Genomic DNA, 22,276 nt, shown 5'->3' on the forward strand with positions numbered 1-22,276 from the left:
CTAACCAAAATTCAAAAGCGTTAAATGCAATTTTTAATTCAGTAGATTTAACCATGTTTAAATTGATCTCAGTATGCACTTCTGCAAAGGATGCTTGGGAAGTTCTTCAGCTACATTGTGAGGAATCAGATAGTGTCAGAAGAACCAAGCTCAGATTACTCTCTTCCAAATTCGAGAGACTGAGAATGGAGGAAACTGAAACAATTTCTCAGTACAATGAGAAATTGATTGATTTAGCTAATGAATTTCAATCCTTAGGTAGTCCCTTGAGCAACGAGACACTGGTGAATAAGGTATTGAGAACTCTTCCAGAAAGGTTCAGCATGACGGTTACTGCTATTGAGGAGGCTAAAGATACATCATCTCTACGGCTGGACGAATTAATTGGAAGTCTAAAGTCTAGAGAGATGAACTTTGAAGATCAAAGAAAGGAGAAAGGAAAGGCTATCTCAAATGCACTCCAGGCAGAACTAGAGAAGGAAGATGTTGCTCCGGAATATGATGATGATGCAGAAGAATGTCTCAACAATGTGGCATTTCAGATTCAGAAATTCAATAGGGCGTACAGACGAAGTGGAATCAAGCCCAGACAGTTATTTCCAGAAGGCTCTCCACAAAATCGACAAACTCAGCCCCGGAACAGATCTATTCCACAGAGAACATTTTCTCAAACATCTTCTCAAAACACTTTAAAAAATTCTTCATTTATTCCTTCAAATTCTGAACCACCTAACTTGGATCATATTAAATGCAGGGCATGTTCAGGATTTGGACACTATGCTAATGAATGTGCAAATACCTTGAGAAGAAGAGGAATGAGTTTGATTTGTGCTGTCAGTGATGAGGAGGAAGAACAACCTGAACAGACAGAGGAACAGCAATCCTCTAAACAAGCTCTTTCTGTCAGATATCTCACTGGAAAGGCCTCTGAAACAGAATCACAAGGAGTTTTTCTGGATGCTGCAACGATTTCTGAAACACTTTCAGTAACTGAAATTTCTGAGTTAAATACTGATCATTATACATGTTTAAACTCTATTTCTTTGAATGCAGCAGAATCCAGTAATGAAGCAGTTAGTGATGAGGAAGAAATGTGTAAGAAGCTGATCAGCAACTTGGAGAAGAAGACTCAAGCTCTAGATGCAGCCAACAAGGAAAATTCTTCCCTTAAAGAAACAATCACACATTTAGAGGTTGGTATCACCAAGAAGGATCTTGAACTGGCAAAGGTTAAAGATGAACTCAAGGAAGCAACTCTAGCAATTAAGAGGATGAATACCGGCACAACTAAACTCGAAGAGATTGTGTCACTGGAAAAGTACAACAAAAAGGAAGGTCTAGGGTTCAAGAAACAAGTGAAGAAACAAAAGCCAGTAAAGAAGAAAGAAATTGTCTTTGTCAAAGAGAAGGGTTCAAATGGCAAGGAATCCAGGAATTTCACAGTCACCACTTCAGAGTCCAGAATACGGGGATACATTTGTCATTACTGTTTCTCACCAGGACATATTCGTCCATTTTGTGAAAAACTCAGTAGTGACAAAATGTTGTACAAAATGAGCCACATCACTCCAGGGAACACCTCAAAGAAAAATGTAGAATTTACCAAAAAGGAGTGTAAAATATGGACTCCCAAAGGTAAACTTTTGTGCAAGGCAGTTGATACAAACCTCGCCAACAATGTGACGAGATCCGATATCAATACTTCGGATATCAAAATTCCGGACCGTCCTAAAGAAGGAATCAAAGGGGTGTATGCGAAGACGCCACAATCGATTGCGAAAGTTCGATTGATAAGTCGGGGTGAACAGACGGAATCCACCGATATGTTCGAACAGTTCTTAAAGAACCAAAGAGAATAACCTCAATTAAATAATCAAAAATCGTCCCCTCAAATAAGCCAAATTGGCAGCCTATTTATAAGGTCTAAAAAGACTCCTTTTTCATAAGGAAAAGGACTCCTACCTAAACTATAATAAGGAAACATGTAAATAAGCAAATCCTAATCATAAAAGACTCTAAAATAATCAAAATGTAATAAATACTAAATTAAAAACGTGCATAAATAAATAAGATAACTTGATCTTCAAGTCGACTTCTCGATCACCCTTCTTAACTCGCGACATTGGGCTGTGCACGTGCATGCAATTAAAGCTCAATTTCGACACTGTCCCACTTCGAATATCTCTTCGCTCAAAACATGAAAGTTGTAGATCTTTCAGTTAGCTTTCCGAATCATTTTGAATCAGCTCAAATGGACTTCAGATGCGAGAGTTATAACTCGAATGGTAAACTGTGCCAGAATAGGCGAGAATCTCGGATGCATGGAATTCGACTTGTCCAACGAGTTCTTCTCTTTCTTTTCTTCCAATTCCAAACCATCAACTCTTCAATGGTTTTATTCAACCCTTTACTCTCCAAGGAGATCTCGAATAATGTCTTTAAACTCGTACGTTTTCGCGTCTTCCAATTCTTCATCTTTGAGCTTGCTAGGATCGTATCATACTCTCCCTCTTTAAAAGGATTCGTCCTCGAATCCGGACAAATATGAAAAGGAGTGTAAACAAGATCGATCTCTCTGTTTGGTAGCGAACTTACACACCTCTGCACCACATCGCAGAACACACCATCTTCATCGGCTTTCATTGAAAGAGCTTGCAATCCTGTTAGCTCGGCACTAGCTTCGATGCATGGTTGGATCATATCATACTCCACCTCTTCAAAAGGATTCAAAATCGAATCTGAACCTTCAATTTCTTCTTCAAGTGGTGGGGCGGTTTTGCGTTTTTCATCCTCCTCGGGCTGCAACTCAACATTCTTACTTACTTCTTCCTCAACTAGCGCATCAATGACTTTCAAATCTGTTTGAGTGTTCTCTTTCTCAAAATCTTTGAGAGCATCTTCCTTTTCTAGGGGCCATAAATAATCACCCTTTCTCTTCAATTCCTCGTAGTCTCCTTTGCCTCGTGGAATTTCCTCTGCTTTGGGATTTTGTAAGGGTTCTCTCTTTTGGCTCGTTGAAGATCTCCATTGTGATTCCCAACTTGGCGAACTCCGTTCTTCTATCTTAGTAGTTTGCCTCAACCTTTGAAATTGTAAGTCCCTACAATATTGTGAAGGAACGAACCTCTTTCTCATAACAGTCTTTATGGACTCCCAATCATCAATTGGTGGTTCGCCACAACGGCGCCTAGTTAAGACAAATTGGTCCCACCAACTAATTGCATAGTCAATGAACGCTTCGACGACGAGCTTCACTTTCTTCTTTTCTGAATAGTAATCGCAATCGAATACGCGTTCAACTTTTCTTTCCCATTGAATGTACGCCTCGGGATCACTCTTACCTTAAAAAGATGGTATAGTCAATTTCATTGAGCTAAGGTTTCGATTTGCGCCCTCTCTTTCTCGATCAAAGTATCCTTGACTCGATCTATCCCATCCAGACCCTCGTCCCATACTCTCCCTCGATGTGCAAGGGATCACACCAAAACATCTGTCAACATAAACCTCTTTATCACGGTGAGGTATAACCAGTTGATGAACATCACGTCGTACGTATGGCCCTCGAACATGTTGATCTTTGTGTGGTTCATATATTTGGGCTTCAAGTTCATCCAATCGATCGTGGATTCCCTCAAGTGCTTTAAATATGGATTCCATTGCCGACATCCTACGCTCCTCAACTCTTTCTCCTTTATAACCGGATTTCTCGGACATAATAAAAGTATTTTTTTTTTTTTTTTTTTCTGGACTCTAGAGAAACCTTACTTAGACTCAAAGAAACTTCAAAAAAAAAAAAAAAATTCGAATTTGTTTTCACATTTTTTTTTTTGTTTATGAACTCTAAATAACCAAAAAGAAAAACTAGACGACTAAAAAAAAAATAGACACGAAACGAAAAAAAAAAACAAATCGAAAACACGAAGAAAAAAAACTGACTCAAAAATAAAGATAGATAAAGGATAGGCGAAACCTTCTTAGGAAGATGGCTCTGATACCAAATGATACAAACCTCGCCAACAATGTGACGAGATCCGATATCAATACTTCGAATATCAAAATTCCGGACCGTCCTAAAGAAGGAATCAAAGGGGTGTATGCGAAGACGCCACAATCGATTGCGAAAGTTCGATTGATAAGTCGGGGTGAACAGACGGAATCCACCGATATGTTCGAACAGTTCTTAAAGAACCAAAGAGAATAACCTCAATTAAATAATCAAAAATCGTCCCCTCAAATAAGCCAAATTGGCAGCCTATTTATAAGGTCTAAAAAGACTCCTTTTTCATAAGGAAAAGGACTCCTACCTAAACTATAATAAGGAAACATGTAAATAAGCAAATCCTAATCATAAAAGACTCTAAAATAATCAAAATGTAATAAATACTAAATTAAAAACGTGCATAAATAAATAAGATAACTTGATCTTCAAGTCGACTTCTCGATCACCCTTCTTAACTCGCGACATTGGGCTGTGCACGTGCATGCAATTAAAGCTCAATTTCGACACTGTCCCACTTCGAATATCTCTTCGCTCAAAACATGAAAGTTGTAGATCTTTCAGTTAGCTTTCCGAATCATTTTGAATCAGCTCAAATGGACTTCAGATGCGAGAGTTATAACTCGAATGGTAAACTGTGCCAGAATAGGCGAGAATCTCGGATGCATGGAATTCGACTTGTCCAACGAGTTCTTCTCTTTCTTTTCTTCCAATTCCAAACCATCAACTCTTCAATGGTTTTATTCAACCCTTTACTCTCCAAGGAGAGCTCGAATAATGTCTTTAAACTCGTACGTTTTCGCGTCTTCCAATTCTTCATCTTTGAGCTTGCTAGGATCGTATCAGCAGTATACACCTCTTTAAATGCTAACATTTCAGGTTCATGGTACTTTGATAGTGGATGCTCTAGGCACATGACTGGAACAAAGGAATTTCTATCAAACTATCACACACTTAATGGAGGACGTGTAACCTATGGAGGAGGAGCTAAAGGCAAAGTGGTTGGACGAGGAACACTCAGTATTGAGGGACTTCCAAAACTTTCAAATGTCTTACATGTTGAAGGATTGGGGTCAAATCTCATCAGTATTAGTCAATTGTGTGATGATGATCTACGTGTAGAATTTGATAAATACTGTTGTTTTGTGTTTCATAATCAAAATCATTGTGTACTGACAGGTTCCAGATAAATGGATAATTGCTATCAAACAGGTGACACCATCTCTTGCAAGAGCTCAAGAGTAAGTGAAGTAGAGCTGTGGCGCCAGAAACTAGGACACACAAACTTCAAAAATCTGAAACTGCTCAACAAGTACAATGCCATAAGAGGAGTACCAGATCTCAAGATCAAACATATTCCTATATGTGGAATGTGTGAGAAGAGAAAGCAAACCAGAGTACCACACAAAGTGTTGCAACACGTTGGTACCACTATTTGTTTTGAACTTGTACATATGGATCTTATGGGTCCTATAGAGGTAGAAAGTCTAAGTGGTAAAAAATATGTCTTTGCATGTGTTCATGATTTTTCAAGATATACTTGGGTGTATTTTTTAAGAGAAAAATCAGACACTTTTGAAGTTTTCAAAAATTTGTACAGGTTTGTTAGAACTCAATTTCAAGTTTCTGTTCGTAGAATAAGATCTGATCATGGAAAGGAATTTGAGAATGCTCTATTTCTTGCTTTTTGTAATAAAAAGGGTATAAAGCATGAATTTTCTGCTCCAAAAACTCCTCAGCAAAATGGCATTGCTGAAAGAAAAAACATAACCATCTAGGAAATGGCTAGGGTGATGATGAGTGCAAAAAATCTGTCTAAAAGGTTTTGGGCTGAGGCTGTCAACACAGCCTGTCACATCTCAAATCGTGTGTATCTAAGATTAGGATCTATGATGACTTCATATGAAATTCTTTATGGTAAGAAACCTAATCTAGAATACATGCATGTGTTTGGATGTGTCTGCTATGTTCTAAACGATAGAGATCATCTAGCTAAATTTGATTCAAAAAGTGATCTGAGTTTGTTCATGGGATACTCTAATAACAGTCATGCTTATAGAGTATATAATCTCAGAACTCGAACCATTATTGAATCTGTAAATGTGGTATTTGATGACTTTGCTGATCTCCGCAGTAAAACAGCTGAAGATGAAGTTGATGACTTAATTGCTGAAGGAGAAACAACCGAAGAAGACACTGCTACCACAGATGATCCAGATACAAACAGTCATGTTTCAAGAGAATAAGGTGTTGAGCCAAGTGTTACCACATCTGACTCAATACATCCTACAGAGGACACAGAAGCTGAATTGCAGCCAACCTATGATGTCTGCAGAAAGGAACCATCAAGTAGAATCCAGAAAAATCACCCATCTACTCAAGTAGTGGGAGATATCTTTGATGGAATAAGAACTAGAAGAAAAGAGAGAGTGAATTACAGAGATATGGTAAAATTTGCAAATTTATCTTCTGAATGTGCACTAACTGGAACCACTTGTTTTGTGTCTTCAGTGGAACCAAGGAATATTGCAGAAGCTCTGAAGGATGAATTCTGGGTCAATGCAATGCATGAAGAGTTGAATCAGTTCATCAGAAATGATGTTTGGTACTCAGTTCCCAGACCAAGCCATATAAATGTGATAGGAACTAAGTGGATCTTCAAAAACAAAACTGATGAAAAAAGGTACAGTGGTTAGAAATAAGGCTAGGTTAGTAGCACAAGGTTATACTCAAATTGAGGGTATAGACTTTGATGAGACTTTTGCTCCAGTAGCTAGAATTGAATCTATTAGGTTACTTCTTGCTATAGCCTGCTTTCTTAAAATCAAACTGTATCAGATGGATATCAAAAGTGCATTTCTGAATGGGGTTTTAAATGATGAAGCATATGTAGAACAACCCAAGGGTTTTGAAGATTCTGCCGAGCCTAATCATGTTTTCAAGCTTAAGAAGGCACTGTATGGTCTTAAACAAGCCCCTAGAGCTTGGTATCAAAGACTCACTGACTTCTTACTTGAAATACAGTTCAACAAAGGAGAGGCAGACAGAACCTTATTTGTTAGAAGAACTAATAATCATATCATTATTGTTCAGATATATGTTGATGATATTGTTTTTGGCTCTACTTGTGCTAACCTGTTACAGTCTTTTGTAGATTCTATGTCTCACACTTTTGAAATGAGCATGGTAGGGGAGTTGAATTACTTCTTAGGACTTCAAATCAAACAGACAGGTGAAGGAATCTTTGTAAATCAAAAGAAGTATGCTCTCAATCTGGTCAAAAGGTTTGAGTTGGAGTCAGCCAAGCACATGAAAACTCCAATGGGTTCAAGTCAAAAACTGTCCAAGGATGATGTTGCAGAAGATGTTGACAGCACTCTTTACAGAAGCATGATTGGAAGCCTTCTGTATCTAACAGCAAGCAGGCCTGACATTATGTTTAGTGTTTGTGTGTGTGTCAGGTATCAAGCTAATCCCAAAGTCACTCATCTTAAAGTTGTGAAGAGGATTATTAGGTATGTTGCAGGTACAGTAGATTTAGGGATTCAATTTTTCAAAGACACAAATACAAACTTGATAGGTTTTAGTGATTCTGATTGGGCTGGGGATATTAGTGACAGAAAAAACACCTCAGGTGCATGTTTCTTTTTGGGGAATAATCTTGTTTCTTGGTTTAGTAGAAAGCAAAATTGTGTATCTCTCTCAACAGCTGAATCAGAATATGTAGCTGCTGGAGGATGTTGTGGTCAACTAATTTGGATGAAACAAATGTTGGGAGATTATGGGTTGACCAGTGATACCCTGACCATATATTGTGATAATTCAAGTGCTATTGACATTTCCAAAAATCCTGTTCAACACTCACGAACTAAACACATAGATTCGTGATATAGTTGAGAAAAATATAGTGTGCTTAAAGTACATTCCAACAGAAGATCAGCTGGCTGACATCTTTACATAGGCATTAGATTATGAGAGGATTTCTAAACTCAGAAAATCTCTCGGGATGTGTACTCAATAAACATGTCCTGAATTATGTTGCAGCACCTCATCAAATATCTTAAGCTGCAACATAATTTACTGAAGCTTAGCTTCTTTAAATAATGCTTCACTGTGATGAATTATTTTTTCTAAATAAGTAACTGGAAGTCTTTCACCTTGAAACGTGATCATGCTTCATGTAAACATTTGGGGAATAATAACACTCACATAAGTCAAACTCCTCTATTTTGATAGTCATATCTTAGTAACTGAGGAACCTTCAAACTGAACACTTGATCATGTTCCATGTGAATTGTTTGACTTGAAAATAAGAGTTTAAAAAATATATATATATATATATATATATATATATATATATATATATATATATATATATATATATATATATATATATATATATATAATAAAATCAATGCGTGTCAGCCAACTTTTTTCTCACTATTAATCATTAATAAATATGTTTTTTTATTTTTGTGAATATTTCATGAGTATTACGGTTTTATTTTTAATTTTTTGTTTTGAATTATCCCTATTTATATGGGTCATGGGTACATGGGTTAGTCTTTTATTTTCCACTAAGTCCACTCCTTATTATGCCATGTGTCACGATTTGCTTTAAACTGCCAAAGAAATTTTTATTCTCCTTAATCACACTTTCTCCAAGAAAAACGCACACCACTTCTTCATCTTCTCCACTTCAATTTTTCTCAGCAAAAATTAGGGCTTATAAATTTCGTGCTCAATCCTTCAAAAAATTCACACTCTCAAATCAAAAGCACAAGAAGAAATTTTTATCTACTGTATCATGGCATCTCCACCTAGAAATCCCCTTCCAGCCGAAGATGATGTCCACAACGATGCTGCAGCACCTGAACCAGCAGACCCGAATCTGGCCATCATCATTCATCCTGTCAATCTTGAAGCAATGTCGATCAGTTACATTGAGCCCGGAGACGAGCTGAATCCGATTGACCCAGACAACTTCGAGTTCGTGGGTCCCTCTTCCACTGCCGGAAGATTTCCAACTCGCCGATCCAAGCGCATGAACCCCTTCCCAGATCTGAATACTGCTGGGCCTCAACGCCGGAGGGGAGAAAACTCTCCCAGAAGAGGAGGCAGAGGTGGAAGAAGAGGAGGCAGAGGTGGCCGTACTCCAGTTAGGCCAAATCCACCAAGAGGCCTTCATTTGGTGGATGAAGAAACTGATGATGAAGAAGGAGATCCTACCTTTGCAGCACCAGAGGCTCAAGCTCCATCCTCTAGCTCATCTGAGTCATCATCCAAGGACTCACTTCCCCCAGCATCAACTCAGGGGGAGACATCTCAGCCTAGCATGGCAGCAGCAGCCTCTCAACATCCTGTTTCTGAGGGTGTTGCTGCACATGCTCCAGAAGATGCTGCTGCACCCACTGTCTCAGCAAATGTTCCTCAGAATGCTGCTGAGGATGCTGCTCCTTATCAGGATGAAGAAATGCCTGATTTTTCTGGGATGTCATCTGCAGAGCATGTTGACATTCCCACTGTTGATGCTCAGGATTTCACCACTACGGAAGAAACACCATCAGCACCTCATGCAGACCCAAACTCTGGCTGAAGCAGCAGTTCAAGCAGATGCATCTCCTCCTCAGGCTGAAGAACCAGAGAAAAGTGATGACAGCTGGGAGGTTCCTCTAGCTGCTTTTCGCAAAAATTTGCCCTCATCAGATTCAGACAGTGAATCTTCTGAAGACTCTTCTCAGCAGGAAGAAGATGTTGCCCCACCTGTTGCATCACCTGAACCAGCATACATTCCTGATGAGCTTGAAGATTCAGAAGATGAGGACTCCTCAGAAGAAGAAGAACCAGACTTGGATGGGAAGAATTTGTCAACCCTTTTTGAGGTAAACAATGCCTTCAGTCCTCATTTTTATTTTGAATCTGATTCAATTTTGAGTCCTCAGGTCATGAATTGTCAATTCATTGAGGAAAAGAAAATTTCTAATGAAGAGTTTGATAGGCATAGGATCACTGCTTTTCTTCATCAAAGAAAAATTCTTAACCTAGTTGAGATTGCCTGCTCCTATGATCCCACTGTTGTGAAGGAATTTTATGCCAATTTGCAAACCTCATTTTTAAAGAAAAACTCTCCAAACTTTGGCAAAGTTTTTGTGCGAAATTCCATCTTCTCTTTTTCTCCCAAAATTATCAACTCTCATTTACAAACTCCTACTGTGATTGATGAGGATAATTATGGTGATTTTACTGAGGTTTGTAAAGTTATTTCTGGAAACCGTTTAAGAAGTTGGCCTGCACACCCCAGAAAATTCAAGGTTTCTCAACTCACTGCCTTCTATTCTGTCTTGTTTAGACTCACAGTGATGAATTGGATTCCATCCAAAAATGTCTCTGTGGTAACTAAACCTCATGCAGTACTCATGTACAAATTGGGGATGGGATTGCCTGTTGATTTTGGCAAACTTTTCTTTAACACTATAGGTCATCTTGCCCAGAAAATTTCACCCTCTACTCATCTTCCTTATCCTTCTCTCATCTATTCCATTTTACTCTCTCAAAACTTGGGCCAAGATGACTCAGAATATCTTCACACTCCACAAGGCATGATCACTGTATCTCATAATTTTCTAAAAGCTCCTCATGTCCAAGATCTTCCCTGGAATGGAGATAATTTTCTCTCAACAGAATCAGGTCAAAATAATCTGGGTACTGAAGGTGTTGCTCCTAATGTTGACAACACTCCTAACATTCTTGTGTATGTTCCTAGAGATCTTCTGTTACAGCAGTTTACTCACTCTCTAGCTCAGATTACCTATCACCGGTCCATGGTGGACATGCTCCAAAAGGCTCTTTCTGATAAAAAAAAGGGGAGAAACAGATCATGAAGCTGAAGCAGGAACTTCTCACCCTTTGGATACCAGAGGCAGAGGGCAAGGAGCAAAGAATGAGGGTGAAGAGGAGAGCAGTGGATCCAGTGCTAGTGATGGAGGAGCAGCAGCTGACACTGAGGAGACTTTGGATATTCTACTTTAATTGTTTTCATGAACAATATTTTGATTTTGTTCTGTTTTTTAATTTCCCCTGAACTTTTGGTTAGGACTGCACTTTGGTTATTTCTTGTTTAAGTTTTGTTAGACTATCTTGCTGAATTTTGAATTGTCCTTTCTATATTATTTTTGGTATTATCAAATTCAGGGGGAGTTCAAGCAATATCTCAGGGGGAGTTTTAACTAAAATTTAGTTTTGATCAGAAAGTTAAAAAGGGGGGGTTTGAAACACGTTGTTATTTATACAAAAGTGTTTTTAACTCTCTTACTTTCAAACTAAATTTTAGTTATGACTTAGTGGGCTAATTGTTATGACTTAGTGGGTTTAATTGTGGATTTTATTCTAACTTCCTAACTAACCCACTAACCCATTTTCTTGAGTGCTCTTGTGGTTGGTTTTCTTGCAGATCATGGACTGAGGAGTGGAAGCTTGGCAAGTTTATAAATACCAAACTCAAGACTCAAGAATGGGACAGATTTCGAAGAAACAAAAAGAGGGCTGGAGTTTTAATCTCGAGTAATTTTAGAGTGTTTCTAGGATCTGTTGTACGTACTCCTTATGAGTACATTCTTTGAAATCTAGAATTTTTAATAATTTTCTTTTAGTATCTAGATTTGATTGTAAGAATGATCATGAGAATGATTCATTCATAAGGAAGAAGTTTTCGCACCTCTTCCGTTTGTATTCTTGGAATACTGATTTTAATATATTTTTCCGTCCTGTAAAGGGCAAGTTCACAAGTCTTTACTTGTGAACATATTTTATTCTGAGCATTGTCTTTTTATCTTTATATTTCCGCTGCATGTTTTCTCAAGTGTCATAACACTTCAGATAACATCTCTGTATTAAACGAATTCGGGACCATAAATTCTTTCAATTTTGATGGGAAAAAAACTCAAGAATTGACGAGTCGAGTTACATACTTAAATTAACGAGGTTTTATAGTGTATTTAACCAACTTGCCAATAGCCATTAGATCTCTAACTAAGCTACATATGAATCTTAGCAATCTTCAAACTTGTGATATTCAAATATCACAAGTTTCAAACTTGTTAAAGAATCCATTCACATATTAATTTTCAGTCGAATATGTATATTTCTGACCTTTTTTATGTCAATCCATTCACATATAAATACATACTTTTGCATACACACAACATATATAAACATACGTATAAATAATTACTTCCTCCATTATAAATTAATTGTCACTTTAGAAAGTTTTTCTTGCTGCATATTCTCTGTCATTTTACAATTTCGATGACACATTAAATATTATTTTATCAATTTTGCTCTTATCACTTTTAATTATTAGGTACAAAAGTAATAAAAATAGAATTCATGACATGGGTATTTTAGTCCCGATGACACATTAAATACTATTTTATCAATTTTGCTCTTATCACTTTTAATTATTAGATACAAAAGTAATAAAAATAGAATTCATAACATGGGTATTTTAGTCACATTATATATTTTTTTCTAAAATCCATACATATTTATTAGTTTTTCTAATATGTGTGCAACAACCTAAAACGTCAATTATTTTGGAACGGAGGGAGTATTAAAATGTCTTTATTTTTGTTTTTTTAATAACCATCACTTTAGATTTTCAATAATGTATTAAATACATTTTTTCATGTTTTAACCTTATTAATTCAACTATAAGAGCATCTCCAACCTTGTAGGTTTTGGAGAGGCAAAAGCTAAATTATAAATATTTTACCATCTCAAACCTACAAAACTTGCTCCAAAGGAAAGAGCTATAATTTAGCCAGCTGCTAAATTCAATGACCCAACAAGTATATATACCAGTTAACTATTCACACATGGTATCCAATATAATATTAAAATAATGCAGCCCCATCCCCACATTTTCACTATTCACCTGTAGTCAGCCTTTTTTTCCAAAGTCAGTTTCTACGCAGTTACATTTTTAAAGTTAATTTAATTCAGTGTTTGTTTTTTGTTTATCTAATAATAATAATAATAATAATAATAATAATAATAATAATAATAATAATAATAATAATAATAATAATAATAATAATAATAATAATAATAATAATAATAATAATAATAATAATAATAATAATAATAATAATAATAATAATAATAATAATAATAATAATAATAATAATAATAATTTTATTATTATTATTATTATTATTATTATTATTATTATTATTATTATTATTATTATTATTATTATTATTATTATTATTTTATGTAAATTATATTATAAAGATTTATCGGAAGAATACCTATTATTTTGCATATTATATATAAGATATCAAATATATTAATTATAACTATCTATTTAAATCAAATAGTAAAAAGTAATAAAATATAATAAAATGCTAAAATATAGATGATATGGTTGGAGCAGGATAGTAAAAACTGAGATGCTATAGCACTGTTCATCAGCTATTATAGATATATCTTTCCGATATTTAGCATCTAACCTTGGAGATGCCCTAAGTATTAACTCTTGTTTATAACATCATTAAATGATCGATGTTATTTTAATCATTCTTATGTATTTTTTCCAAAACCAAAACACATTTATTGACATTTTTAATAGGGACAATTAGCGAAACCCCCCTATAGCATTTTTTTAATAAGGATGGATACAGCCCATTTTTCCTTATTAGTGATAGGTCCAGTTTTTCTCTTATTCCAAATTTACCCTCCTACTATTCACTATCATTATTTTAATGACTTCTTAATTTTTTTAATTATAATTTTCGTTTATTTTTTTATTTATTTTTAAAAAAAATATTTTTATTTAAAAAATATTATTTACTTCAAAAAAAATTAATCTTTTTTTTTTTCCTGCTGTTGGGTTTGCAAATCAATTATAATATTTTCGAAAACAACTATAAAATTTCCGAAAACAACTATAAAATTTTCGAAAACAACTACAATATTTCTTAAACAACTAAAATTTTGTTTTTATTTTTGACTATTTTGTTCATAATCAACTATAAATTTACCGAAAACAACTATTTTTTTTTTCTCGTTTTTTTTTCCGAATCAACTTTAAGAAAACTCTAAAACAACCACAAAAAATAGTTGTTTTCAATGGCAAGTTTACCAAATAAGATCAACTAAAAATTAAAGAAATCAACTATAAAAAAATTGAAATCACCTATAAAATATCGAAAACAACAATAAAATCTAGTTGTTTAATGAAATCAACTAAAAATTATCAAAAACAACTACAAATTGTCAAAAACAACTACAAAAATCGAAAACAACTACAAATTTACAAAATCGACTACAAAATAAACAACTCCAATTTTAGAGAAAACTTCTATAAATTCATTTCTTCTACTTTGCCATGGCTGAGATAGGAGTTTTCTTCCAGAGATAGGACCAAGATACAACTCCGATCATATGAGTTTTCTTCCACAGATCTTCGTAGATATCGAATGTGCTATGCATAAAATAATCCCAATGTCCGCAACTATTTCATACATAAAGACAAACAAAAAAAAAAAGCAATAAAAATTCAAATCAGAATACACAATAATATCCAAAATATGTATAACATCAACAAATTGCTGATATTCTATTTAAACAAACGCAAGACTCAAATCACAAAATTATTCAACAAATAAGACATGATAGGAATCGAATCATACTGTAATTTTTGACAATTGAATCAAGACAACAACATCATAACAATTAATCTAAAAAATCAATCAGTTGCAAAATAAAAATGATTAAATAATGAAGGAATTTGACAGACAAACCTAAACAATCTCGTTTGCTTCGATCCGGATCTCGTCGTCACCGGTGTTACACCGTCATGAAGGCTAAGAGGTCGTCGATGTCGGATCGGAGTCATGTGACGCTGGAAGTTGTTCCCAAAAAACGGCGGAGAAATGAATTGGAGAAGAAGCTTCGTCATCTGCTTCATAATTGCTCTTGACCATGGGATTCGCACATAAAAATGCTATTGGGAGAGAAGAAGAGGGATGGAAAAAAATATAGAAGATCGTGAGGCGGGGGTGGGGGAGAGACTGCGTGGGAGGTGCAGATCTGTGGCGAGGGAGAGAGAAAGAGAGAGATGCGGCTGGTGAAGAAAAGTGAGGGGAAAATAGAGTTTTAATGATAATTAAGGGTAATATAGAGATATTCCTAAATTTCGAATTTATGGTAAATTAAAATATATAATGAGGGGGTTTTCACTAATATGCAAAATGATCTTATATCCATCCTAATATAACTAAATGTGTTGGGGGGTTTTCACTAATAATCCCTTTTTAATACTACCGCAAAGCTGAACATTGACAATTAATTAGGAACCGAATGAGTATATTTAATGAGATTAATGTACCCTACCTACTAGTCATGGCCACCAAAATTGCCTGAAACAAGAACAAGTTCTTGTCCGGGATAGTTATACTTTTGTCCCTCATATTTGGCCAAATTTTACTCTTGATTCATGTTCCAAAGTGAACAAAGTTCATAATATTTAAAATTTCAAATTGAAAGCGACAAAACCGAAAATTTGTTCGGAATTTCGCCCGTACTATTACTATTTTATTTTCCATATGGCAACTGAATAATCTTATTCAACTTAGTTTATAAGTAAAACAATCCGAGTTTTAAATGAATAAATTTTGCATATACATCCCCTTTTGTTAAATCGTTTTAGCATGAAATTAAAATTCCATCCATAGTTAAAACTTAAAACATTAAATATTGGAAAAAATACAGTTTACGTCCCTCAAGTTTGTATCGATTTCATATTTGGTTCCTCATGTTCACCAAAAAACACATTTGGTCCCTCATGTTTAAGAAATTCATCATCTTTACGTTTTTAGTCATTTCCATCAATTTTCCGTTACTACTAACGGACTCAAGCGTGTGTCAATCACTGTCACGGACTAACGGTAAATTAACAAAAATGACCGAAAATGTTAAATTATTGAAACATGATGGACCAAATGTGTTTTTAGTGAACATAGGGACCAACTCTGGAATCAATGCGAACTTGAAGGATTGAAAACTATAACTTTCCCATTGAATATTTATGTTATAGGTGTACCTTTACCCTTACGAAGATCAATTCGAATATGTACATATATCTTAACTTATTTTTAAGTAGTCTCGACTTATCGGGCCGGGCCCTGTTCTTAAAGTTGACAGGACAGGTGATTTATTTATCCAGCGGCCGGCCGGTGGTACAACCAACGACCCGGTCCTCGACTTTTGTTCTGTCCTAAATCCTAATTACAGATAGCTTTTACTGTAAGTTCAACTGGTTCCGGAGGTGGTAAGTTGGAGCAAGGTCCTAGGATCGAATCCTGGCAGCCGCAGTGTGGGAATTTCAACTCCAATGAGATTGGTTCCTTGTGGGCACCAGGTCCGGGTCCGCTATCTTAACGGGCCGTTGAGTAACCATGATTTACATTCCTCCATCAATCCTTGTCGGGCCGAGGGATGGGGGCCCTTGGGGCGAGGGATTTCGCCTTTTGGAGCTTGGAGCAGATAGCTTTTACTGTCATATGTTGAATTGAATTAAAATAAATTTAAATTTTCTGTTCCACATTAATTCCATTTTCAAATATTGTTTCCAGTTACAAGCCACTGTCCCCAACCTATTCAACCAATGAACACCTAACACCAAAATCAACCACTCAATAATAATGAATAAAGATTAACGAGTTAAGAGGAAAATGAATAACGACTCGAACTCGAGTTTAAGCTAAAATAAAGCTCGATGAGGTCGAGCTCGTTACATCATTATGATAGCTGTTCAATTTCATTTTTAAATTTATTTTTAAGGTATGAAGAAACAAATTACTTCTAGATTTTATAAACAATTAAAAATATTAAGCATAAATATTCTTTATTTACTCATCTAATTAATTACACAATCAATTTCCCAAGAATTTTTTTTTTATGCCAATCACACACATTACACTTTTCGTCCCTATACTTTACCACTTATTCGTTTTTCGTCCTTAAACAAGTTGGGGTGACATTATTCATCCCTAAACATGCCATTTTTCTGCTATTTTCGTCCCTCCGTCAATTTGACTGGTTAGTTTGGACGGAAAATAACATGTGCTTCGCACATGATACGTAAGAGTCAGCCCATCTCTTCAATTTCAGATTGCATCTTCTTTAGAACATAAGTTTTCTTTTCCAAATGGCTAATTTCTTCAATATCACACCTCTTTGGACTCGTAAATAGCCTCAATAATCCCCAAAAGACAATTTTTTCCATCATACAAAAATCTGAAGCAAGGCAATTTATATTTTGAATGATGTTTTTCTTCGAAGAGAAGATGTTAATTAATATATTTGGATTTTTTGAATGAAATTTATAATATGTTAAGCTACTCAACAAGAATTGTTTGTTTTGTTACATATTGAGAATTTGCACGATTTGCAATTTTGTAAACTTTAATTTAGATTGCCTAACCTTATTAGTCATTATCTCCATATTGGACGAAAACTCAATTGACGTTAACTACTCATTTAAACAAAAAAAATTGTCATGGCCGGTGTAGGGGATATTAATCCTATATTATTTTAACTTGTTTTTTATTGATGCAATCTTCAATCGTGTCTATAATAATATTGAATAGAAACAAAATATTAGATGTAGTTGCGTGTCTTTTATATTCATTAATTCTAAAGTGTGTGTATGCATACAAATTGCAAAAGGTTATTTCACTGTATGTTTTGAGTTCAAATATGGAAATTTCATGCAAAGTCAAAATAAATATTATTCATACAATAATTGTATCGTTCACATTCAATTCTGCGAATTTCCTCTTAATTAGGTGGGAATGGGTCTCTTGCATGGTGGTGGCTCGTTTGCAAAGTTGAAATGGAATGTGCATGGTGGCTCGTTCTCTCTAGCAAAGTTTAAAGAGGAGTCTTGTTTGGTACCAATGCATGGGTAATTTGAGTTAATATGAGTTGGTTTCACGAAGCATATCAACAGCAACATACATGTGAGTGGCCACGTGGATTAATCGTCCATGTCAGCACCATATATTATAATTTTCAGGTTCACGTCAGATTTCCATCCAATGTAACAGCAAGAATTAACGGCAGGACGGAAACTGCTAAAAAATGGCATGTTTAGGGACGAATAATGTCACTCCAACTTGTTTAGGGACGAAAAACGAATAAGTGGTAAAGTATAAGGACGAAAAATGTAATTATCCCTATAAATATTATATATAAACTTTTTTCATGGCTTTCTATCTATACCTACCTACCTACCTTTAGGCATTGTAATGGTGATTTCATTCGCCGAACTTGCGTATGCGCTGCTCGAAGAAGTATCGGAAGGCAAAACATCTCTATGAACGAAAAAACCCGGTTGCTTAGGCCGAGTCAACTCAGTTTCATTCTCCAGCATGAACACAACTGAAGACATATTCGGCCGATCTTCTGGATTATATTGCACACACAAAAGTCCCACATGGAATATTCTCAGCATCTCAGACACGTAACTCGGTTCGAATATGTTATCATCAACTAGTTCCAGTGACTTCCCTTCTTTGTACAATACCCATGCCTGCAAGAAATAATAAACATCAGCAATATTCGTATTAATTAATTTTATTTATTTTTGCCAATATTCACATTATAAAACTCACATGTCCAAGAAGGTTTTGATGATCCATGAAGGAATATCCTTTGATTCTTTTCCCACTCAGAATTTCCATCACTATCACACCAAAGCTATACACATCCGATTTTACCGAGAATAAACCATCGAATGCGTATTCTGGTGACATATAGCCGCTGAAAAAACATTTTTTGCATTATTTAATATAATAATGGAAAATAAATCGGTTGCATTTATGGAATCTAGAATCTTACTATGTCCCGACAACTCTGCTTGTGTTAGCTTCAATCTCATTCCCTCCAAAACTTCGAGCCAAACCGAAGTCCGATATTTTTGGGTTCATATCCGTATCTAGTAATATATTGCTAGCTTTGAGGTCTCGGTGGATAATTCTAAGTCGAGAATCTTGATGAAGATAAACGAGTCCCCTTGCAATACCGCAAATGATTTGAAACCGTTTGGGCCAATCGAGTAGCTTACTCTTTAAATGATCTGTCAAAATTTTACCCTGTTATTATCTATTTATTAAGAGTATTAGTAGTAAAATAGATTCCAAAACCAAGAAATAGAAGCACAAACCAAATGCATTTTTGCCAGAAGACATGTTGTTAGTATTCCAAATTTAAATTTAAATAAATGATCGAAGAACGATTTGGTAGAATAACAAAGAAAAGCACATCCCGTTAAAAAAATAACTGTAATTTAGAGAATTTTCACATCCGGTATAATCTTTAGAATACCAATGTTGCACTAATTATTTTTTTCCATATTTGCCCTTATTACTCCTCAAATTTTATCAAGAAATTTATAAAACGAGAATTGGTTGGAAAGATAATTTAGTTCTTATACACATATATATATAAATGTTTAATCAATACATATTAATTACATTTTTTTGATACATATGCTCGAATATGAAACAATCGTTATTTTGAACAAGTTTGATTTCTCCAACAGTCTCTTTATATGATTTGTCAAATTGATTCCAAAACCAAGAAATACTAGATTGTGACAATGGATACTTTGATGAGTGCCGAATATATAAAGCACAATAGTAAGAAAATCTCACCGAATAATTTACGAAGCACAGTAGTAAGAAATTGCTCACCGAATAAGATAAAGTCGAGGCTTTTATTGGGCATGTACTCGTAAACTAACATGGTTTCCTCTCCTTCAACGCAGCATCCTAAAATCTTCACAAGATTTCGGTGCTGAAGTTTAGCGATAAAGATAACTTCATTCTTGAACTCTTGTATTCCTTGCAATGATGCTTTCGATAATCTTTTCACTGCAATTTCTTGTCCACCTCCCAATGTACCCTAAAATCAACCAGATCATGTGCACATGCAAAAAAACAAAAAATAAATTGTAAAAATTATATGTTTTTGGTGTGTGTACATTTCTCGTTAGATATATATCGGCATGAGTGTAATTGTACCTTGTAGACAGGTCCAAAACCACCCTCTCCGAGCTTGTTGTCTATTGAAAAATTACGAGTAGCTTTTGATATAGTCGATAAGTCGAACAACGGAAGTTCCAGATCTTTACCATCACTCTCTTCACTCCTTCCTGCAACTTAATTCATACAAGTACCGATATCATTATTCTACGTTTTTTTTTCTTTTTCTCATTTTGCATTTTGCAATATTAGTAATCGCACAAAACGGCACATTTTAATCTACCTGATCTGCTCTTCAACTTCAAATATTTTTTATTTCTCATGCAAATCCACAGTTCGAAGCTCATGGATAGAAGAATCACTCCAAGTGATGAGGTCAAAATCACTATTAATATTTTATGGTCCTCTCTTCTCGAATCTGCAACATCATATTTCAAACACGAAAAAACGTATACAAATTCATCGTATTGAATCAAGACGACAACAACATGTGCAAAGTACTTACCCAGTTCCGAAGCAGCCATTCTGATGTAAATATCTTGTCCTTCTCCATACAACTCTTTGATGTCAACGAGGTCACGAAACCAAGCCAGACATCCACTCCCACCATTTCTAATATCCGAATTTGTGTAAGCCACGCAAGAACAATTTTTCCGGCACAATAATTCGCATTCTTGCAGATTCATACTCGCATTAAACCACGAGAACTCCGTATCCGGCAATTTAATTCCAGAATACTTCACAAATCCATCGGTTCCACAATCTAAGGCAACCTTTCTCACACAACCATTCGACCAATCCGTAGACATCCACTCCTCTGAATTTCTTGGAACAAAGTTTCTCAAACACCCACAAATCGGATTGTTTTGAACATTGCAACTTCCATACATACCGCACTGCTTATAAGAATCACAATTATCCGTCGGCAGATTCATGTAAAGAGCCCAAACCTGATTTCTTGCCATCCATGTCCACCGTTGAAGAAAGCCAGTCTCGTTCAGTACTAACCTAGGAATCACCGAATTATCGGGGATCCTATAACTGTAATAAACCTCGTTTTTATCCAGAACAAAATCGAACGCAAATCCAGGAGCTGTTTTCATTCCAGGCAGGCCACTATACCTTAATCCATTCCAAGGTCCTGTGCTGAACACTTTAACCGAACCCCTTCGAAGAACTGCTTGAGGATATCCAGTTGGATCCAAGCGGCACGTGTAATCCCCAATTGCCGGATCTTCACTCGTTTTCCATGCCGACATGTAATTTTCGTGTCCTGTTAGAAAGTTTTTACCAAACCTCATGCCCGGTAAAATTGTGTTGGTGGGATAATCAAAGCTCTGCCAAAGGTAGTTATCATCATTATCATTATCATCATTTCCTTCTTTAACTACGAGATTTCCTGAGTCGAGCAATTTAGCGAACAGGTTGCGGGCAACTCGTGATGTGTTGGAAGACCATATTATTGAATTGCTGCCATTGACAAGAGCTAAAATTCCTGGCTCGGTGATCTTTAATGCGGCGCCTGATGAGTTTGTGAGGGGATTATTTCGATTGGCAACCCAGACTACAGTGAATGCTGTAATGTTCTTGAACCATATGCCGACGTATCGATTCTTGGAACTACCTGGGCTGAAAAATCCCAACTCGAAGGTCCCGCCGGATGAAATCAACGTCTGGCCATCTGTAATAAAGTGAGTTGAATTTATTACATCAACTGCGTCGGAAAATGGGTTGATTGTCAGCAAAGATGATAAAACGAGAAGAAAGGTGAGCATAGTTTTTTCCATGGTGTACTGAGAGTCCAGCTTTCTGCACTCTTCTTACATTTAAATTCGCAGCTACCATGGTGGTTACAGCGATGGTGACTTTGAATTGGCCCTTCCCGACAGGGACGATAATTATGGCTGGTCCAAACTCACGGACTGTCGTTCTCGTAATAACTTCGAAAATATTCAGTAGGGCTAAATACAGTTTGCACCCTTAAACTATAGGGGTGGTAACACTTACCCCCTTAAAGTTACAAATGTAACACTTACCCCCCTCATTAATGAATTTAATGATAAAACTTTGACTTTGAATGATGTGGCATTTTTTCTTCCCAAATTGTCCTTCTAGCTATTATATTGATGCATATATAATAAAATATTTTCAATAATATTTCAAAAACTAAATTTTATAAAATATAATAATTATTAAAAAAATATTTTGATTTATGTTTAACTCCACATTT

General features: G+C 35.5%; 1 protein-coding gene and 1 long non-coding RNA gene across 9 annotated transcripts; both read right to left on the minus strand.

Moving 5' to 3' along the window:
• Positions 1-14,195: 14,195 nt before the first annotated feature.
• Positions 14,196-15,007, minus strand: LOC148772700 (uncharacterized). The gene is made up of 2 exons (XR_016032552.1): positions 14,800-15,007; positions 14,196-14,510 (listed from the first exon to the last, which is right to left on the minus strand). It is a non-coding gene; the product is annotated as an uncharacterized LOC148772700 (long non-coding RNA).
• Positions 15,008-16,113: 1,106 nt separating this feature from the next.
• LOC105963240 (G-type lectin S-receptor-like serine/threonine-protein kinase At4g27290) lies at positions 16,114-22,028 on the minus strand. Of its 8 annotated transcripts, none has more exons than XM_088818884.1 (9): positions 20,552-21,975; positions 20,330-20,464; positions 20,086-20,216; positions 19,756-19,966; positions 18,902-19,139; positions 18,676-18,823; positions 18,296-18,593; positions 16,555-16,672; positions 16,114-16,301 (listed from the first exon to the last, which is right to left on the minus strand). In XM_088818884.1, exons 1-8 carry the CDS (start codon positions 21,831-21,833, stop codon positions 16,557-16,559), a joined length of 2,559 nt encoding a protein of 852 aa, XP_088675010.1. In that variant the 5' UTR covers positions 21,834-21,975; the 3' UTR covers positions 16,114-16,301; positions 16,555-16,556. The 8 variants fall into 8 exon arrangements, with proteins under 8 accessions (XP_088675010.1, XP_088675009.1, XP_088675026.1 ...); XM_088818900.1 differs by lacking the exons at positions 16,114-16,301; positions 16,555-16,672 and adding an exon at positions 17,745-18,132 and having other exon boundaries at positions 20,086-20,222; positions 20,552-21,727; positions 21,871-22,028; XM_088818883.1 differs by lacking the exon at positions 16,114-16,301 and having other exon boundaries at positions 16,542-16,672; positions 20,086-20,222.
• Positions 22,029-22,276: the final 248 nt, after the last annotated feature.

Source organism: Erythranthe guttata, chromosome 1 (assembly GCF_056151865.1).
Source record: "Erythranthe guttata isolate IM_541 chromosome 1, IM_541, whole genome shotgun sequence".
In the NCBI taxonomy this organism is placed as follows: Eukaryota; Viridiplantae; Streptophyta; class Magnoliopsida; order Lamiales; family Phrymaceae; genus Erythranthe; species Erythranthe guttata.